At 33.9% G+C, this 18,975-nt stretch overlaps 1 protein-coding gene across 2 annotated transcripts in view; it reads right to left on the minus strand.

Moving 5' to 3' along the window:
* Positions 1-1,276: 1,276 nt before the first annotated feature.
* The window catches only part of LOC149572777 (protein DETOXIFICATION 16-like), a 40,602-nt gene continuing 22,903 nt past the window's right edge, over positions 1,277-18,975 (minus strand). The window contains exons 1-9 of one of the 2 annotated variants that reach the window (XM_089813849.1): positions 17,461-17,935; positions 4,472-5,016; positions 4,117-4,203; positions 3,929-3,985; positions 3,549-3,787; positions 3,324-3,442; positions 2,525-2,611; positions 1,968-2,033; positions 1,277-1,786 (exon numbers count right to left, since the gene is read on the minus strand). In XM_089813849.1, coding sequence (XP_089669975.1) covers positions 1,763-1,786; positions 1,968-2,033; positions 2,525-2,611; positions 3,324-3,442; positions 3,549-3,787; positions 3,929-3,985; positions 4,117-4,203; positions 4,472-5,016; positions 17,461-17,763 — 1,527 coding nt within the window. In that variant the 5' untranslated portion in view covers positions 17,764-17,935 and the 3' untranslated portion in view covers positions 1,277-1,762. Of the gene's footprint in view, positions 1,787-1,967; positions 2,034-2,524; positions 2,612-3,323; positions 3,443-3,548; positions 3,788-3,928; positions 3,986-4,116; positions 4,204-4,471; positions 5,017-17,460; positions 17,936-18,975 lie in introns of those variants that run through there. The other variant, XM_089813850.1, reaches the window with a different exon arrangement.

Genomic DNA, 18,975 nt, shown 5'->3' on the forward strand with positions numbered 1-18,975 from the left:
TAAATATTATCATTATAAATTTAAAAATAATTATTGCATATTATAACATCATAATTATTAAAAAAATAAAATGATAAAATTGAAAAACAATTACATATAAATAATTATTAGAAAATTAGATACCATAAATATATTATTACTTATTACATATCTAATATGTGTATGGAATGATGAAAATAAAATAAATTCTTTTAAAATTTAATCAAAAGATTCTTAAATTATTATTCCTTTAATGAAATCTAACCATACAAAATTTTAAATTTTAAATTATTTATAATAAAAAAAATTCTTATAAATTATTTTTAAATACTCTTATCTATTTTGTTTGCCACATATCTTAAATCATAGTATGCTTGCACTTCTCACAAAGCCTAACATCACTTCTTAAGAATCCTAATAAAAACAGGTTAAAAATCAGCTACCTATCTTTTAACTCACTGTGACTAAAATAACAAGTGCCATATACTTGCCATAATGGTAAATTGTAAAATAAATAGTAAGATAAGATTGATAATAGAAGCATATTATGTAATACAAATAGAAAAATAAGACTAATAATAGAAGCAAATTATTTACTATTAATAGCACATTAACGAAGACATAACTAAGGTTAAATTAATTGTATAAATAGAATTATATTGTAACCTAATTTTTTGGATTTGAAGAATTTTAATTTTTTTTTAAATAAATAAATTTATGCTCCACTTTGACCTGTAATAATAATATTGAGATTGAATATACTTCTAATTTTGATAACATTAGCTTACAACACTATCTAAATAAATATATTTTAAAGTCTTAATGTTGAAAGTTATAATTAATTATGTATATTTATATTTATATTATAAATTCTAATACTTTTAATATTAACGAATGTTAAAAATTAAAGATATAATTATGTTAGTATTTAAATACATTATAATATCTGTCATTAAAAAGGACTATCATAACACAAAATATTCTACAATAATTTTCTATTGAAATAGTACATACTAAGCTTTTACTAAGTACACATTGATTATAAATGGTTCATAAACTCAAAAATTATTAAGTAAACCCTATTTCCACACAAAAAAATGAATAACATTGGTATGTGTAAATGTTTTGAAAAATTAAGTTGTCCATTTTAGCCGAAAATGGTGCAATGTGGAGAGAGTAACTAGTGTTTCGAAAAAAATCACCCCTATAACACCAATTTATTTGAGCCAATCATGTTTTAAATAAGTTTAAAAATGTATATACATATAAATTCAAACTTTATAAGAACTATAATAAATTTAATAATAAAAATAATAAAGTGTTTTGATTGATCCAAACTAATATTCTAATTGCATAGTATTGCCTATGGCAAGTACAATAATAGTTTAAAACCTATCAAATTTTTTAAACCCCCCATTTAAAAGCAGCCACAATAAGTGATGGATCCATTATGCATATACAATGATATATGCTAATTAAAAACCTCATCAAGAAGCACAACACTAGTAATACAAAATGCCATCCCTAAAAAATAGTTGAGTAAATTCGAAATTCAACCCAGTACAAGCAAAAACACCCGAGACGTTACAAAATTTGTTTCTCAAGGAATAATGATGCATTACACATTAGAGAATACTTACATCATAGCTTGAATTAAGAAGCATCGATTAAATAGTGGCCTTGCCATAGCATCGGGAGCCATTTTAGAGCTCAAGGCAGCCATGAATGAACTTTGAGTGCTCAAGAGCTTGAAAAATGGTTACAAGACTTGTAAGCATCAGCATCAAGGTCGATAATTTTTATCGTCCTGCTTAATGACAAACATCAATGAAAATAAGTGAAGGATATTCCTAGTATTGCTTTTGCATAGAATTTTGCTTTAGATGCTTTTCCCCATGTCTTTTATCTCATACAATTTTTCATTCTTAATTCAATAGGAATTTCCCCAGAATCAGCTTTCTCATAAAAGCAGAATAAAAAGTTCATACCTTTATCATATCATCAGTAAGTATGGGTAATGCTGATGCATATACTCTCTCTCTTGCATTTTTTGCCTACCCACAAGACAACCAATGTTTATGTCAATAAACAGTATACTAAATGTATTACTACATCCACGGGTAATACTCAGCTAGATTCAAATGAAGCATTCATTTTCATGACCAATTCAATGCACTGTAGAGAGGAACATTGTAGATATATCTGAGAGCAGACAAATTTGTGTGGAAAGAAACCTTCCATTAATGTACGTTATGTGCATTGTACATCAAATATAAGTGGTTAAATACTATAGATAAACTCCAGCCTCAAATGAAATTTCAATGTCTCATATAAATAAGATTCATTATAAGCTGCTATGTGTCATCAATATTCCTTTGTTCTGCCTCGTATATAATTTACAATAAGGTAATACCATATCAACCCTACACACCAGCACCGCAGGAAAAATGAATGGATACAATTCACGTCTTCTTTTCTCATGTGAACCAATAATTGCAGCAATTTTAAGTAAACTCTTTAGAATAGTAAACTAGGAGCTACTTACTTGTTGTTCCCAGCCTGTACATGTTGTTACTATGAATAGTAGAATTGATTGTACAACCAGCCCACAGATAATTCCGAGCCAGAGTCCCTGAATCCTCCATGAAATTTTGGAAATTTGGCATAAGATACAAATTTAAAATGTTAAAAAGCAATATTCTATTCCTTCAAGTTTATTTGTGAACACTAGCATTTTCCCTGCAGCCTAAATAGAACCATGTGCTTTCTATACTATTGCTAATAGGAAAGGAACAGTCTCATTCCCGTTAATTACTTTGGCAACTGCTTTATGGTTTTATATGTTAAATAGAAGTCAAGCTTGTCAAGGAAAATAGTTGCATACAAGTAGCTGTTAGATTCAGATAAAGAATAGTCTACAACTCTGTAGAAAAGAGATCTGGACAATGAGATATAATATGAAGTTAGCTTTATGTATCATTCCCTAACTCATTCCCTAGAAATGTATCATTAAAAATTTATAGTTTCTGGCGTCATATCCAAATCAACAACTTTGAAATAATCAGATTACTTGTCTTGCCTTTACATATGGATGCTTCACAGCATGCCTTATGACAGTGAATAATACTTATATTATCCGACTGCTGCTGGGAATCGTCTAGCCAGTAGTAAATAAGAAATATAATTTCAATAAAAATTCTATTTTCAGTTTTATAATTTATCTGTCAAAACTCTAACAGGTAAGATATACATTTTTTAGCCAATGTTCTCACCAGTTTCTTAAGCATTGAAAACATAACTTTCAGAGCTTTGAAAATCAAATCAGTGGGGAAAGGTTAACTGACCCTGCCACCCATATGCAGTACAAAGGCCAAAAAGTATGCTATAGGAATGCCAACAATGTAATATGCCCCAAGATTAACATAAGCACCAACTTTTTGCCACCCACATCCTCTAGCAATTCCTGAAATGTTAGTTGATCAACCATTACAAAAATGTAGTTATGATATCATGACTTCAAGATAATTATGTTTGTAGTTCAAAATATGACTATACAGGATGATCTAAACCTGAAAGAATGCACTGAAGTCCATCCAAAAATGATGAGGCTGCTAGCAATGGGATCATGCTTGCAGTATAATCAATGACTTCTTTTTCATTGCTGTAAGCATAGCCCCAAACATTTTGTATAGAGAATAAAAGACATACTACCATGAATGCCTCCATGATTGCTATAAATAACACTACATACACTGCTAAGCGGGCAGCATGTGAGTGTCCAGCTCCCAGTTCATTTGAAGCTCGTGTACTGCGATGTGAACATTGTGAATATTTTTGATTGAAAACCATTTTGATTAAATCTTGATACGCTAAATAGTTCATAGTGGACTAAGCTAAATAGCAAACAGAAATAATAGACATTTGCTAGTTAGCTGTAAAATCTACTTACCTCACAGCACAACTAAAACCAAAGGGAATCATATATAATAATGAAGAAGTGTTAAGGCTGCAAAATATTAAAACTAGGTCAGATAAAAATGAAGCAGATGCAATAAAATACCCTAATTAAGATTCATTTTTAATTAAAATTCTTATGGAACACTTAATAATTATAATTCTCAAATTATACATACATACCAAATTGAAAGAACTGATGTCTCAAGTTTTGGGTTGGGCAACAGACCTGACAAGAGAATGAGTATTTCAAAGGACCACCACTGCAAGCTGTTGATACCAATGGAACAATGAAGGAATAAAATAAGTTAAAAAAAAAAAAACTTCTAAGATACTCTACCATACATCATTAATAACTTGTGGTAGGGTATTATGAATATAAATGTATCTGGTTTTTTTGACAAAATGTTGATCGTGAGCTATGGAATTTAAATATTGAGGGGAGATAAAAGGAAGTATACTAAACACATAAATGCTATGAAATAGTACGTAGATAACTTGGACCAAATTTTACAGCTAAGAGATTAAAGTAGTATACCAGATCATGAATGCAGATGGAATGGCAAGTTTGAGAAAATGTTTAATATCATGCAAGGCCTCCCACGAAAAGGATGTCCATGTTCTCTTGCATGCAGGTGAAATTTTAATATATAGTAAAAGAAGTATCGCGTTGAACCAGTAGGAAATGCTGTTTGCCAAGGCAGCTCCTTTATTTCCTAATCCACTTTTAAATACCAGAACCCAGCACATGGGAACATGGAAACACAAAGTAATTGCAGAACATAGCATCATGGGAAAGACAATGCTTTGTGACTGGAGAAATCTCACAAGGGGTTGAAGAGCTGCATAACCAAACAGACTGGGAATCATCCATCTGGCATATTGTCCTGCTTCAGAGGATATCAAAGGGTCCTGCCCAAATGCAATTAGAATTTTGTCCATGTATGCCCACACCACAGCAAGCGGTAGGCTCACACAAGAAAGAGCAACAAATGCTCTCTGCACATGAATCCCAAGCTGATGGTATTGTTTTGCCCCATAGGCCTGTCCACATAATGTTTCCAATGTACTTCCCATTCCCATCTGTACAGAGAGGAGAAAATAGTTGGTATTCCATGCAACATTTCACTCATGGATTTTAAACAAACAAAAATCTTCACATCTGTGAATATACTTACTATCTTTGGGGTCAATTCAGTGCGGCACATATACATAATACAGACCGAATCTAGTTACATTTTCATTAGGTTTCCACAAAAATCTTTTACAAAATCATTAAATAAGGAAAAGATTGACTATTGTTCACTTCGCAGGATAATAAATAAAATACTGGTTTGGATGTATTCATTATGCTTTATAGCATTATTGCATTCATGAAAGCAGACAACCAACCCCAAATTTTTTTTTGTTCTGATGCCAGGTGAGAATTTAAGAGATCAAGTTTGAATCTTGTTTTGTAAAATTTAGAGTTCAGGTTCAAAAATCCAATACAGAGTCAAAATTAGAAATGATACTTGTATCTGCTGATCGACAACTCTGGTTGAAATGAAGGTTAATTTACTAGAAAATTTAATAGATACAATTAATTTCTCATAACATTCAGCAGAAACTATTAAAAACAGAAATAGGAAGTATATTTAACACCTGGGTGCAACCTATCCACAACAACATCAAAAGATTACCATATGATTCCACTCTGTACTTAGAATATTTTTTTAAATTAAGCACATAGTGTTTCAACAGTGCATCATTATTAAAGTATTTGAAATGCCAAATGCAAGTATTATTATCTCATTAGCAGTAATTAACTGGAATTTAAATGAACTACTTGCAATCATTAACTCTATTACAACCATCAGTTAATGTTGGGCTCATTACCCGGCAGTCTTTCCTTTTCCTTTCTGTCTCATTCCTTTTTTCTTTGTCTGTAATTTTCCATTTTGGACAAATTCGATTTGTTTTTGGTAGAAGATCTCTGATATAAAGTTTAGGTTTTGTAAACAATTTCTTGCTCGAATATGAATCAACAGCATGAACCAGTTTTCTGATGTTCTCTTGTTTCCAATTTATGGCATATTCTAATTCTGCAAATCTAAGTAATATTCTTAGTTAGATTTTACTTGTCTTGTGAGAGACAAAGTACTTTTGACTGTTTTAAGAGATATTGTTACTCTCTATATCAGTTTTGATAGCAGATCAGTCAACAATGGCCCAGAGAAGAGTGCATCTGAATTGGGAAAGGAGGAGCAGGAGGAAATCTGGTCTTTGTAGGAATACTACTAATACCTTAGATCTAACGGAGAGGCTTATTTTAGTCTCAAAAAGTTAAGAGTTCTAAGATAAAAGTTGATATTTCTGAATTTAAAGGTGAGCTCAACTGATGCAGGAGCAGCTTTGGTTCTTGGCAATCTTGCATCAACCAAAAATATGTTTGTTCTTTGGTTTCTTGTTTGTTCCTGTTTAGTGATTCTGGAGTCGATTCTTCGTGCTTTGGATTGTGCAGCAAGGATTTTGTTTTGGACCAAGTCTTGGATCTTTTTCCACATTTGCACATCCTTTGGTTGCGATTTGCTTGAGTTATTTCGGATTCTTTTCAGGTTGTTGTTATTCTTGACAGTTTCACAACTTGTGCATGATTTATGGTCTTGCAATCCTATTTCGTGATCAGTGATGCCGGTTGGCCCAAACCTCAATGTTCTTGACTCATATGTGGACTTATATCTTGGACCACAATGGTTTCCACAGCTAATGGGAAGATTTCTATGTAATTTGGGTCCTGTCCTATATTTTGTAATATGGTTTCCCCTATTCTTGGAGAATGTAATCCTTTTTTGGCCAACCTACGGGTCATGAAATCTTTTTAAGGCATTGTGATTGATCTCTCTAGGTAGTTAGAAGTGAGTTAGTTGATCTCAGAACTTGTATAGCCTGTAGTAGGTCTTCAACCAAAGGTTTCTTAATGTAATCAGGCCTGTTTGTCTGGCACATATGACTGCAAGTTTGCAAACTGATTGTAATTGATTTCCAGATAACTGAAGGATGATCTTGCTTGGTTCTGTCATTTCCCTTGTTGCTTTTGTTGTGTGACTCTTGCTACATGCTTGAACAGATCACTTCGAGGTATCTCTAACCATAACTGCTTCATCAACCCAAATGTATTTATAGATTGGGTACAAGAATTGGAAAAGTAGTTTGAAATGGAGAATATTGATGAAGATGATCTAAAAAGAGTGAAACTTTCTCATCCAAGTTATAGTTGCATGCAACCTTGAGGTGGGAGAACATGCAGATTTTGAGAAGGTGAGGAAAAGATAAAATTAGGGTTTGGCTTAAAATGCTAAATGATTTGAGAGGTTGAATTTTGTGCACTGATTGTCAACAAAAATTGTTTAATTTTTTTTTTTAAAAATAGGATCAATTGGTACAAGCTTATAGTGAGCAGTTCACAAGGCTTCAAATTCAAACAAATATATGAGCGATGGACACATTGCTTGGTACGTGAATGGGCTGAAAAATCAACTTCAGGATGAGCTTGCATTGTTGAAAATATCTATGATGGATGAATTAAGCTTATGAAATGCATCAAGAACAGTGGAGAAGCTTAAACCAAATTTATGAGTAAGAAGGGTGAAAACTACCAAAACAGAGAAAGAGGAAGTTCCTTCAAGCCTTTTAAAAAGGAAGACCAGACAAAAAAGTGAAGCCAGATTTCTGAAGAAGGGGAAGCTTTAGAGGTAGAGGATGTCAACAACTGCCTTTGAGGGAGCGAAATCCATTGAAATGTTTTCTGTGTGACAAAGTGCACAAAGCTATAGATTGACTCAAAACACAAAAGGTGATGGCAGCCCAAGAAGAAGAACTTTGGTCAGAAGAAGATGAAGCTGAGTCTGGAGAGAACCTTAATATCTGGAAGCAAGGAAACTCTCGAAGCTGATTGGAATAGGAAAAGTGTCTTTTGAATGTAATCCAAACGTAAGGATGAGGTATGTGAGGTGATCATTGATGGTGGATCTACTGATAATTTTGTGAGTAAAATGGTTACAAATTAAAACTTGCTTGGGTTCCAAAATCTAACCCCTACAAGATTTATTGGATGAAAAATCAAAATGTGCTTGTAAATGAGTCTTGTCTTGAGCATTCAAAATTGGTCCTTATGTGGATGACAAGCTCCACAATGTAATGTCAGTGGATGCATGTCATTTGTTCTCAGGCTGAATTTGGCAGTGTGGCTGAAATGTTATCCATTGACGTCAGGAGAATAGTTATGAAGTTCAGTACAAAACAAAGAAGAAGATGCATTTGAGATGTCAGCCTCATCTCTTATTTCAACCATCTATAAGAAAATTTGCAATGAGATCAAGGGCTCAACTTGTTATTTCTTATGCCCAATGGAAGCAAGTGAGTCTTGTAAGATCCAACTTCCTCTAGAGATGCAAAAGTTGTTGGAAGAATATTCTAATATAACTCTAGCAGAGGTACCAACTAGTTTACCTCCTTCACAAGGTCTTACACACCATACTGATCTAGCACCAAGGTCCAAGCATCCTAATTAAGCTACTTATGATTATCTTTGAAAGAAGATCAAGAAATGAGAAGGAAAATTTGTGATATTTAGAAAAGGGATTCATGAGGGAGAGTAAGATCCCTTGTGTCACCCTGCATTGCTGTCGCCTAATGGGTGGTGACACGTTTGAAAAATCCAATGCCCCTGCCACTTTTATGTACAGCATGAACCAAGTATCTAGATCCTAAATGGGACAGTTGTTGTAATCTATTTTTATGATATTCAGATTTTCAGCAAGAGCATGGAATAACGTCCAAAACACCTTCAAAATGTTTTGAATACTCTTAGAAGGGGGAGGTTATTTATAAATCTTGAAAGTGATTTTTGTTTTTCCTTCTAAGTGTAATTTTAGCAGGATTAAGCATGGATCCTGAAAATGGTTGAGGTTGTAATGTCCCCAAATTACAGCTATCCAACTTTCGCCCTAAATCACAATTTTTCTCAAACAATTAGGGTTTAAGAGATACTTTTTCACTTTGATTGAAGTACTGCAACACAATTAAGGTTTATTATTTATAATCATAATTCACGGAGATAATTCTTCAACAACAAATATGATCAAATCATTAGTTTGCTAAAATTAATGTTAAAGGTGACCCAAACATGCAAGTGTTAAGTTAGGGTGATTTGATGAGGTTCCCTAGAAACCTCCTACCCTAGGCCCAAGAACAGATATATCATTCACCTTGGCCTCATGTGACATGTGCCATATATATGAGGCTGACTACCTACTGTGCGATCCTATGGCCATTCTCCTTCAATTCACCACTCCTTGCTTGATTTTAGATTATCAAACACCCATTTACCATGGTAAGGTTTGTGGGGGTCATTCACAGCAGGATGCCCCAAAAGTCTACCTTTTCTAATTCCAAAGGCACTCCACTTGTCCCCATTTGGCCCCATGGAAACACTCCGGTCAAAACCATGAGGTCAGGTACTTAGAAGGCGACCTCAATGGCATTCCCAACTCTCCTTACCATAATTGGTCTCATAAGTTAGGAACAATAACATCTTTTACAAAAGCATATTCAAAAAAAAAATTTATGTATCAAATGATACTCGTACTAAGAACTTGATATATCTGAAATTATTTTGCGTCTTTACTACTTGTTTTTGTCGTTGATTGACTAAATGAATATGGGCAAGATAGAGTGACATTTGAATGATTGATGTATGAATGAAAAATTCATTGACTTGATAGAGATTTGTTGATTGATTCCTGACTCCAAGATGTGTATTGATTGATGATCATTTGATTACTCATTTATTCACTTTGTTGAATTGATCTTTGCTAATTGATAGATTGTTTGATTCAACTTGTGTCGATTCATAGATTGCTTAATTTCATGATGGGTTGATGAGTGAAGATGTATTTATGTTTGCGTGGAATGATCTCTACTTTATAATTTCCAAGTAAAAAGGTCACTAACTTTCATAAGATTTGAGTCACCACTTTTCATTGTTGCTTTTGAGAATAATATATTATTTTCTTGGTTCATCTCCCTTTTTAATTTCATGCCCTTCTTCAATCAAGTTCTTCTCTTTTATATTTCCTTTCAGTCTAGGGTGTCGCATCCTTTCATTTGTTAATGTCCTTATGAAAGGGGCACACCCTTTGGTTATGAAAAGATACATCTATTTGACAGCAACGGCTACCCCTTTCACTTTCTATTTCTCACTTCTCTAATCTGTCTTTACTACTTTTCAAATCTGCAAATATTCCATTCAAAATCTGCATATCTTCTCCTAGATCAATATATCTTATTTTCTTCTTTCCTTCTAATTTCTTATTTCAGATCTCTTCTTATACTTATGCTTTGAATCTTCTCTAGATCTCCTCCACTTCATTTTTTCTACATTCCATTTGATCCTTCTGTTGGTTCCCAAAAACCGCAAATTGAAAATCCAAGAGCCTGTCACTTCTCCGATTGGACTTCTCAAACAGTCCTGGCCAACGAATGAGAATACTTCTCGGTTCCCCTGCACTTTAGGCTCTACTACACCTAGGCGGGTAGACCTTCTCCTCGAACTTGATCACTTGGTTCAGAGCTTTTCTAAAGAAAATTTACGCTTTGGAGTTCTTCAGTTGGCAAGGTTTAGAACTCAATTAAAATGAAACTAAATACTTAATAATGGATAATGTTTGTTAATAATGAATTTGATGCTTGTAGGAAGGAATATATAGATTTTCTGACTTCACTAATAGGAAGACCAGTGCCTCTGCTCGTCCCGACAATAGAGTTAATGAATTTTCACGTGCAACTTTATAAAGTTCTTATCACTTATATTGCCAACAACTAAATAATCAAGATGCGACAGATCAAATATTTATGCAATCTTAAATTAATCCAGATTGAACAACTCCTCTGGTATATAGAGACAAACTCGACACAAATATGGAAATAATTTCGATATTCCACAATATCCATGATGATCGAATTTAAAATGCCAAATGACCATGTCCATTTATCCCACATTTAAATAGACATTTTATTTTGTTATAAAAATAAAGTATTTAGATTTATATTACAAAGCCATATTGAGCCCTTATTCATCCATACAAATAATAAATATAAAATACTTTCTCTTGAGAATGATTGTTTTCGAATGTCTGAATATGTCTTGTTCTTGCTATTCTCCTCCCCTTTCATATCCCTTTACATCAAGACATGACCTTTAAAATGAAGTCATAAATTAATTACACTCTTTCATCTCTAATAATTATAATTTAATTTATGGTTATTAGCTTTATGTCTATGGTTATTAGCTTTATATTTAGGCTCCTGCGATGAGAATTCCTAGTGCACAAACTTGCCTTCGAATCATTCAACTGTTAATGGATTTCTCTGACTTTTCTGTGATTTTTGAATTGGCCATGACGTGAGACGGTATATGAGTTGGAAATCTCGAGTCACTGTTTGCAGAGGGGATTATAATATAATCGTCCTGTCGTAAAACCTTGTCTTTTTGTCCTCCGCGCATATTAAATTTTCGATGGCTGCTGGTTTCATTTCCCAACGCACAAAGACTTTAAGCTTTGGCGCATGTACATCTCCAGCACTATGTTTGGCATATTGCGTGTGTTAATATCGATAGTGGGTAGTGGAGATGTAGCAGATCACAGAACTATGCTCAAGATCAAACTATGGGTTCGCAAGCTTAATAGTCCCGTCCAACACTCTTATCTATCTGCAATTCCTCCAGACCGTATTAGATGACTCGATGCTGCTACAAAGGATGTATTTTTGAAGGCACACAGATACACTTTCTTCCTCTCAGGGTGTAGCTGATGATATGGCTTCATCTCTGGTCAATTTCAATTTCACAGAGCCTGATTGGTTCTAATCATTTTCAATTTGACTTCTGGTCAACAACGTAATTCTCCTACTCCCGTGATTCGGTTTTATATATGATGATATCCATGGTAAGCTTCGTTGTTGGATTCTATCCGTGTGTACCAGGCCTGTGATTGTGACTTGACGTTTATTGCATCAATTGGTATCAATTGTCATTGTAACGGCACACTCTTGTCAGTCTATCTCTGATACAAATGTCTTGGCTCCTCTGACTGAGAAGGTAATAGAGCCAAACTTCTTTGTTGAGTCATGTAGATATGTGAGTCTGAATAAGGAGCAACAGGAGTACGCGTCTTAGTCAGGTAGAAAGAATGAGATTCTTCATTTACTGAATCTGTATGGTCCTGTTGCATGCACAATAGATTAGCATGATACTGTTGTTGGAATGCGTAATTTCCCCTCAAATGAAATTGTAAAATCATACTAGAGAATTCTAGAAACTCCAGCTGGATTACCGAATAGGGTTAGGTAAAATTAATATTTAGGTTTGTAAAGTTTTAGAAGTCATCTATGTGTAGATAGTTCTAGAAAAGTCTTTTTGTCTTATATCGGTTAATTTAGATGTTTCAAGAAACAATCAAATACCTTTATAAAAGAGAGGCACAATGTTATGTTTTTTATCAATCAAGCAATGAAATGATTTTATAATCTCTATAAGTGCCTATAGTGTGTATTCTATGTTTAATTATCATTGTGGGTCCAATCCATCCACCCCCATCAACCATGGAGATTCGTGACACCATATTCAGTACTGGATTCAACTTATCTAACTTTGACTTCCCCTTTTACTTTCCACTGTGCTTGTGCTTTTTTATAGCTTCCATATAGTTCAATTTGTATTGCTATATTGAAGATTGGATGGCTGGATAAGAAGACCCATAAGTCAATACTATAGATCATAGTAACGAGAATCGCGGTGATTCACGCGATTCGGCTATTCGATTCAAGGCAATCGATTTTTTGTGAATCGGTGAATCGAATCAGTGATAAAGGGTTTATGAAATAAGTCACTCACTAAATTTCAAGGGTTTATTAAATTTGCCGATTCCAATTCATGGTCGATTCGCGATTCGATTCAGCCTTGCCGATTCCGATCCGATTACGATTCTCGTTACTTTGCTATAGATCACTCAGCTAAAGTGTGTAGTTCCTCATCCATCATTTCCAACGTGTCACTGTATTGACATGTCTTTCTCAAAGACAACATTGATTTGAAACAAATAATGAAGCACAACTTTCTAAAGGGACTGTTTATATAACTTCCAAACCTCATGTTTCAATTACCATGATCAATAATGGAGATTAAATTTTAGGCTCTATCACCTTCTTCTCATGTGAGGGAGAGGTCACACCTCTTCATCATGTCTACCTTTTGACAAAAGTCACGACCCTTCATAATTTTCCTTCTTTTAAAGAATCGCAACCCTTCATAATTCAACCCATTCAAAGAGACAACCTTTTTTGAAGGATCATGACCCTTCATAACTACAGGGCTTTTGAAAAGTCACGACCCTTTCAAAGTCACAACCTTCATAATTACAACCCTTTCAAAAATTCAAAACCCTTCCTAATTACAACACTCCCCAAGAGTCACAACCCTTCACAATCACAACCTTTCAAAGAGACACAACTCTTCACTTTTCAAAGTCACTTCCTTATTTGCTTCCTTTTCATTTCTCTTAGTACTTCCTTAATTCTTGTGCTCCACTCCTCCTCCTTCCTGTTTTACTCAAATGAAGTTCTCTTCTCTCCCTTTTATACCTCTCAATTGAGGGAGACACAACTTTTCCATTCGTGCCTTCTAACCAATTGTTTAACTTAACTAATTTTAAGTATTATTTTTATTCTATTTCGGTGTTTTATTTTATTATTATTTAATCCTATTTCAAGAAGGGGACATGACAAAGGCTATACTTGAATCACCTACCGATCCCATTATTATAGGAGAAAAAAATTGTTCATGGGTTAGTAAACTTCTATAAGAGGTTTATTAGAAATTTTAGTGGAATAAGTATTCCCTTGATTGATTATGCTAAAGGAAAGTCTTTTTCCTGGACTCAAGCAGCTGATAGAAGTTTTGATCAGCTTAAAAAGAATGTGATCAAAGCCCCTATACTTACTAAACCAGCAATGAGAAATTTTCTTACCATCGAGTGTGATGCTTCTGCGATAGCCATTGGGGGTGTGTTGAGTGATGAAGGCAATCCAATCGCCTACTTCAGTGAGAAAGCGGTATGTTACTTATGGTAAAAAATTATGTGCTATTGTTCAAGCTTTGAAACAATAAAGGCACTACTTGTTACACAAAGAACTCATCTTGTTGACAGACACTCAAGCTTTTAAAAGATAAGCTATGGGTTCAAGTTTGATTTGAAGTTCACATTCAAAGAACCAGTTGCTAGTATGGAAAATTTTTGTAAAGGGGTTTGGGTTAGTTTGGTTTGGTTCATACAAAAACATGAAAAATTATAGATATACATATTTATGAAGCCTACAAGCATGAGTTAAGATTAGAATGTCACATAGTATCATAAAATCATACGATTTAAACAACAATACAAACATAAATTTTAAAACTTGTAATCATAGCATCATGAATTGTGATCATACCATCATATACTTTAAGTTCAACATCGAAGATTAAAATCATTAAAATTAAATCATAACATCAAGTTCAAATATCATTGTTTCAAGTTCAACTAATTGTTTAAAGATTTATTTATCAAGACAAAATAACCTACTTGCACACCACAAATGAGAATTAGAAGCCAATATAAGCTCCTCATTTCCATCTTTTAGGGTTAAGGATGTCAAAACTTTATAAAATTTGCGAAAAAAAGTCACTTAAATGACGTCCGCAGGTCCTAGTTCATCAAAGTCTGTGCTTGGTTCGCCATGTTTGGACATGGTTCACCCAGGTTTGATCTGACAGCCTGCAAGTTTGAACTGGGTCCTTGATTTTTGAACCCTGCTGAACTAGCTAGTGAACTGGACCAGGTACCAGTTCGTACCCAAGCATGGTACAGAGGGGCTAGGGGCGTACCTGGGCAACTAAGTTTTAAAATATTAATCCTCAAGCCAAACTGTCGCACAAACATGCCAATATGTCTCTGTGCAGAATTATACATTTGTTGTTCAACATTTGACTATAATAAAAAATGTAGTGGCTGATAATTTTAAGTAGAAGATGCCACCTGCTCGTCTCAATGACCAATGAGACAGTTGGATTTGAGGAAATAAAAGGGGAATATGCAAATGATCCTTATTTCAGAAGAGTTATTACTGTCCTAAATGGTAAATAGTCCCGTTTCTGCAATGAGTAAAGTGTTTGAAGATCACTTCTTGGTAAGTGGATTTTTATGCAAAAGGACTCCAACTTTGTTTCCCTATAGGATCCAAGCAGAAAAAAATAGCTTTGAGAAATGCATTTGAATGGATTAGGGGACCACTTTGGAGGAGACAGCTTAGAATGCTTTGGCCTCAATTAAAGAAGGATATGAATAGGCTTGTTTCTAGATGTGGAGTTTGTCAAGTTTCTAAAAGAGCACAATGAAACACAAGTTTAACAAACCTTGACATGTTTTTGATGGATTGCATTTGGACATCTTTGAGGATTTCATGTTGGGTTTAACTTGTACTTAACAAGGAAGTGATTCTATTGTTGTTGTGGGTCGGTTCTCAAAGATAGCCCACTGTATTCCATGCAAAAAGAAAATAGATGCAAGTGAAGTTGCTGATTTTCTCTTCAAAGAAATTTTCCACTTATATGGATTGCCCAAAACCATTAATAGTTATCAGAATACAAAAGTTTTTGAGTGACTTTTGGAGGACTTTGTTAACAAAGCTCAATAGAAAACTGTAGTATAGTTCACCCTATTACCCTCAAACAAATGGACGGATTGAGGTGATAAACAAGACTTTGGGTGAATTACTTCAACTCTTAGTCAGTGAGTATCCAAGGCAGTGGGCTTTGATTTTGGCACAGGCTGAGTTTGTTTTTAACTCAAACATCATTAGGTCCACTGGTCAGTTTCCTGTACAAGTTGTTTTAGGGAACAATCCCAAGGGAGTTGTTGATCAACTTGATCTTATTTATCTTTCAAACGGGAAATTGACTAGTCAAGATGTTGAGGACTTTGTATGGCATATACAAGAAGTAAAACAAAAAGCAAAGCACAAGCTACAATTAACCAATGAACAATATAAAAGAAATATCGATTGGTATCTTGAGGAGAAAATATGTGAGGAGGGTGAGCAAGTCATGGTGTATTTATGTAAAGGAAGATTTCTTGGGGGCACATATACAAATAGTAAAGCCTAGACAAGTGGGACCATGCAAAATACAAAAGAAAACTAGTTAGCTTATTTATTAGATTTGCCTGAAGTTTGGATATTAGTCATGTTTTAAACGTTGTAGATCTTTAACCCTACCATGTTGGTCCTGAACAAGTTCTTGATGAACATGGTTTGAGAGACTTGACCAGCCCTTTAAATAAAAGAGAGCACATTGAAATGATAGTGGATACTAAAATTGCTGCCTCAAAAGCCAAAAACTACAGGATGCACATGGTCAAATGGCTGGGTTTACCTGAGTCATCACCACATGGATCACTAAAGAAGATCTAATTAAATTTTATAAGATTAGGCTTTTCTGGATCTGGAAATTTGAGAACCTTTCAAAGGCAGGAAGATATTGTAACTGTCGGTTGTTTCTTGGGCCTACCATAAGACTGTTTTGCCTTTTCCTTGCTGTCTCATGCCTTTTTTCGGTTTTTACTGTTCATTTTTAACAGATTCTATTTTTGTTTTTGCTGGATGTCTCTTTGTTTTAGTGGAAGATCTTTGATACGGAGTTTTGGTTTTGCAAACAATCTCTTGCTCGAATATGAATGAAAAACATGATCCAGTTTTCTGATGTTCCCTTGCTTCCAACTTATGTGATATTCTGATTTTGCAGATCCAAGTTATACTCCACTTAAGATCTTACTTGTCTTGTGATGAGCAAAGAACTTTTCATTTTGACTGTTTTCGTTTAGAGAAACAGGGTTTTCCCTAGATTTCTGACTATGACACAAGGGCATAGGAGACCTGAGGTACTCTCTGCATCAGACTCAAACCCAATAACCAATATTTCCAGGCAGGTTGGTCACCCATTTGCCAAAGTTCACTTAACTTGCAAGCACCCAAGTCCACTTAACTTGCAACCCTGTTTCAAAACCTTTAAGCAAGTGAATTGTTGATTATTAAAGCATGCTGCTTCAGCAGTGCATCAATATGAAATGTTTACTCAGTTGCAGGACCAAAACAAATATCAAATAAGTTTGCAGAGAATGGTATATCCATAAAACAGAGCAGTTTGATCTCTTATGACTCTACACTTGACAAAGGCAAGTTTCTAGTTCCAGATCTGTAGAACAATGTTCACTAGGACTCCGTGTATTACTAAACATTAAAGGACATCAGTCATCCTAGAAGGGAATGAGATAATGGGTCAATTTTTCTAAAACGTTTTCCTTCTTGAGAATTTAGGAAGGAAAAAGTATATTTGTAAAATAATCAAACTAAAAACTACTACAACAAAAGCAAAGCAAGGTTTTCAAATTATACCATCACACTGAAGCCAGAAAAATTTGCGAAGGAAGTAGCAATGGATGCGCTGGAGAGAGCAAGCTCCCCTAAATGCCCCACCAGCATAACAGATATCACATCCAAGCAAAATTGTAACAAACTCATAGACGCCATAGGCCCTGCCATCCAGCATTGTTTCTTCACCTCTTCCCATACTAGAGCTCCAGTGCACCCCACTTCATCCTGCTCATATTCAACTACGGTTGTTTCATCCTTGGAAAGAAGTGGGTCTAACATATCATTCTCATGCCCATGGCTATGAATTGAATCACCTCTCTCCATGGTTGATCGAATGGAAGAACTGCATTCAATCAACTTATGAGCTAAATTGTCTGCTTATAACATTAGAATAAGAAATTGCCTCTGTACAAGAGAGTAGAAGAGACAAAAATACCGGAAAAACAATCCGCTATTTTATCGTAAGAATAAGGAAATAAAGAATTGACGGCCAACCACAGCCACTTGTCCGCTTCCGTGCCACATATCTCATGAAATTTTCTACGGACCGCCACCCGTATCCAATAAACTATACTAGTTCGATGTATCTATTTTTGTCTCCACTAGCACTACCTTTTGATTTTGACGACATACTCTCTGACCAAAAATCGGATCATGTTTTTCTTGAATAAATTATGTGTGATTTTATTTTTATAATAGACATACTAATTAAATATATTAATTATATAGATTTTATAATTATTACAATACTGATTGAAATAATATGTTATCTATATATTAATATCATTTATTTTACATAAATAGTAATTTTATCTAGATTGATGTTTTTTTTGGTCTATGAAAAAGCTTTGATAAATTATAATTTTGATACATTAAAATTATTTAGTTAAGCTTAAAATGAATTAGACATTTTTAAGCATATAAATTAATAAATGATTTAAAATCATTTTAAAATTAATTTTGTGTTTTATTAAAATTAGAAATTTGACATATTTTTCTCCTAATACGATAAATATATTTGATAATTCAATATCTAAAATGAATAACACCACAAAACCTAATATAATTGTCTTGATATGATCTCTACCCCTCGTTAATCTATAGAAAATATCATCTTCGTACATATATCTAGATAATGTAATACTTTAGTCACTCCTCCAATTCTTTTTCATTTCCTAAAATAAATAACCAACCTAATTGTCCAATTTATATCTAGCTTAGAAGTGTTGATTTAAAAACTTCTTCATTCACCATGGTGGTAATGACACATCATCACCTTGTATATGTTTACACTGAATAGCATTAAGTCATTATTACAATAGCCATAAACCCATATGGAAGCCGAGTATTCATTCACAATGACCTTACCTATGTATCTTCTCATAGTTAATTAGACATCTTATAGCTCATACACAAATTTTAGAGGGAGCTTGTGATCTCCTCTTGAATGAGATCTTAGATCTTTCATGTACCCTAACCATTAACTAAGTGAATATATTAACTTGGCCTCGTTATAATAAAAAGATAATCACTGTC

This window comes from Cupressus sempervirens, chromosome 2 (assembly GCF_028749045.1).
Source record: "Cupressus sempervirens isolate cs-2001-9-10 chromosome 2, ASM2874904v1, whole genome shotgun sequence".
NCBI classification, from domain to species: domain Eukaryota; kingdom Viridiplantae; phylum Streptophyta; class Pinopsida; order Cupressales; family Cupressaceae; genus Cupressus; species Cupressus sempervirens.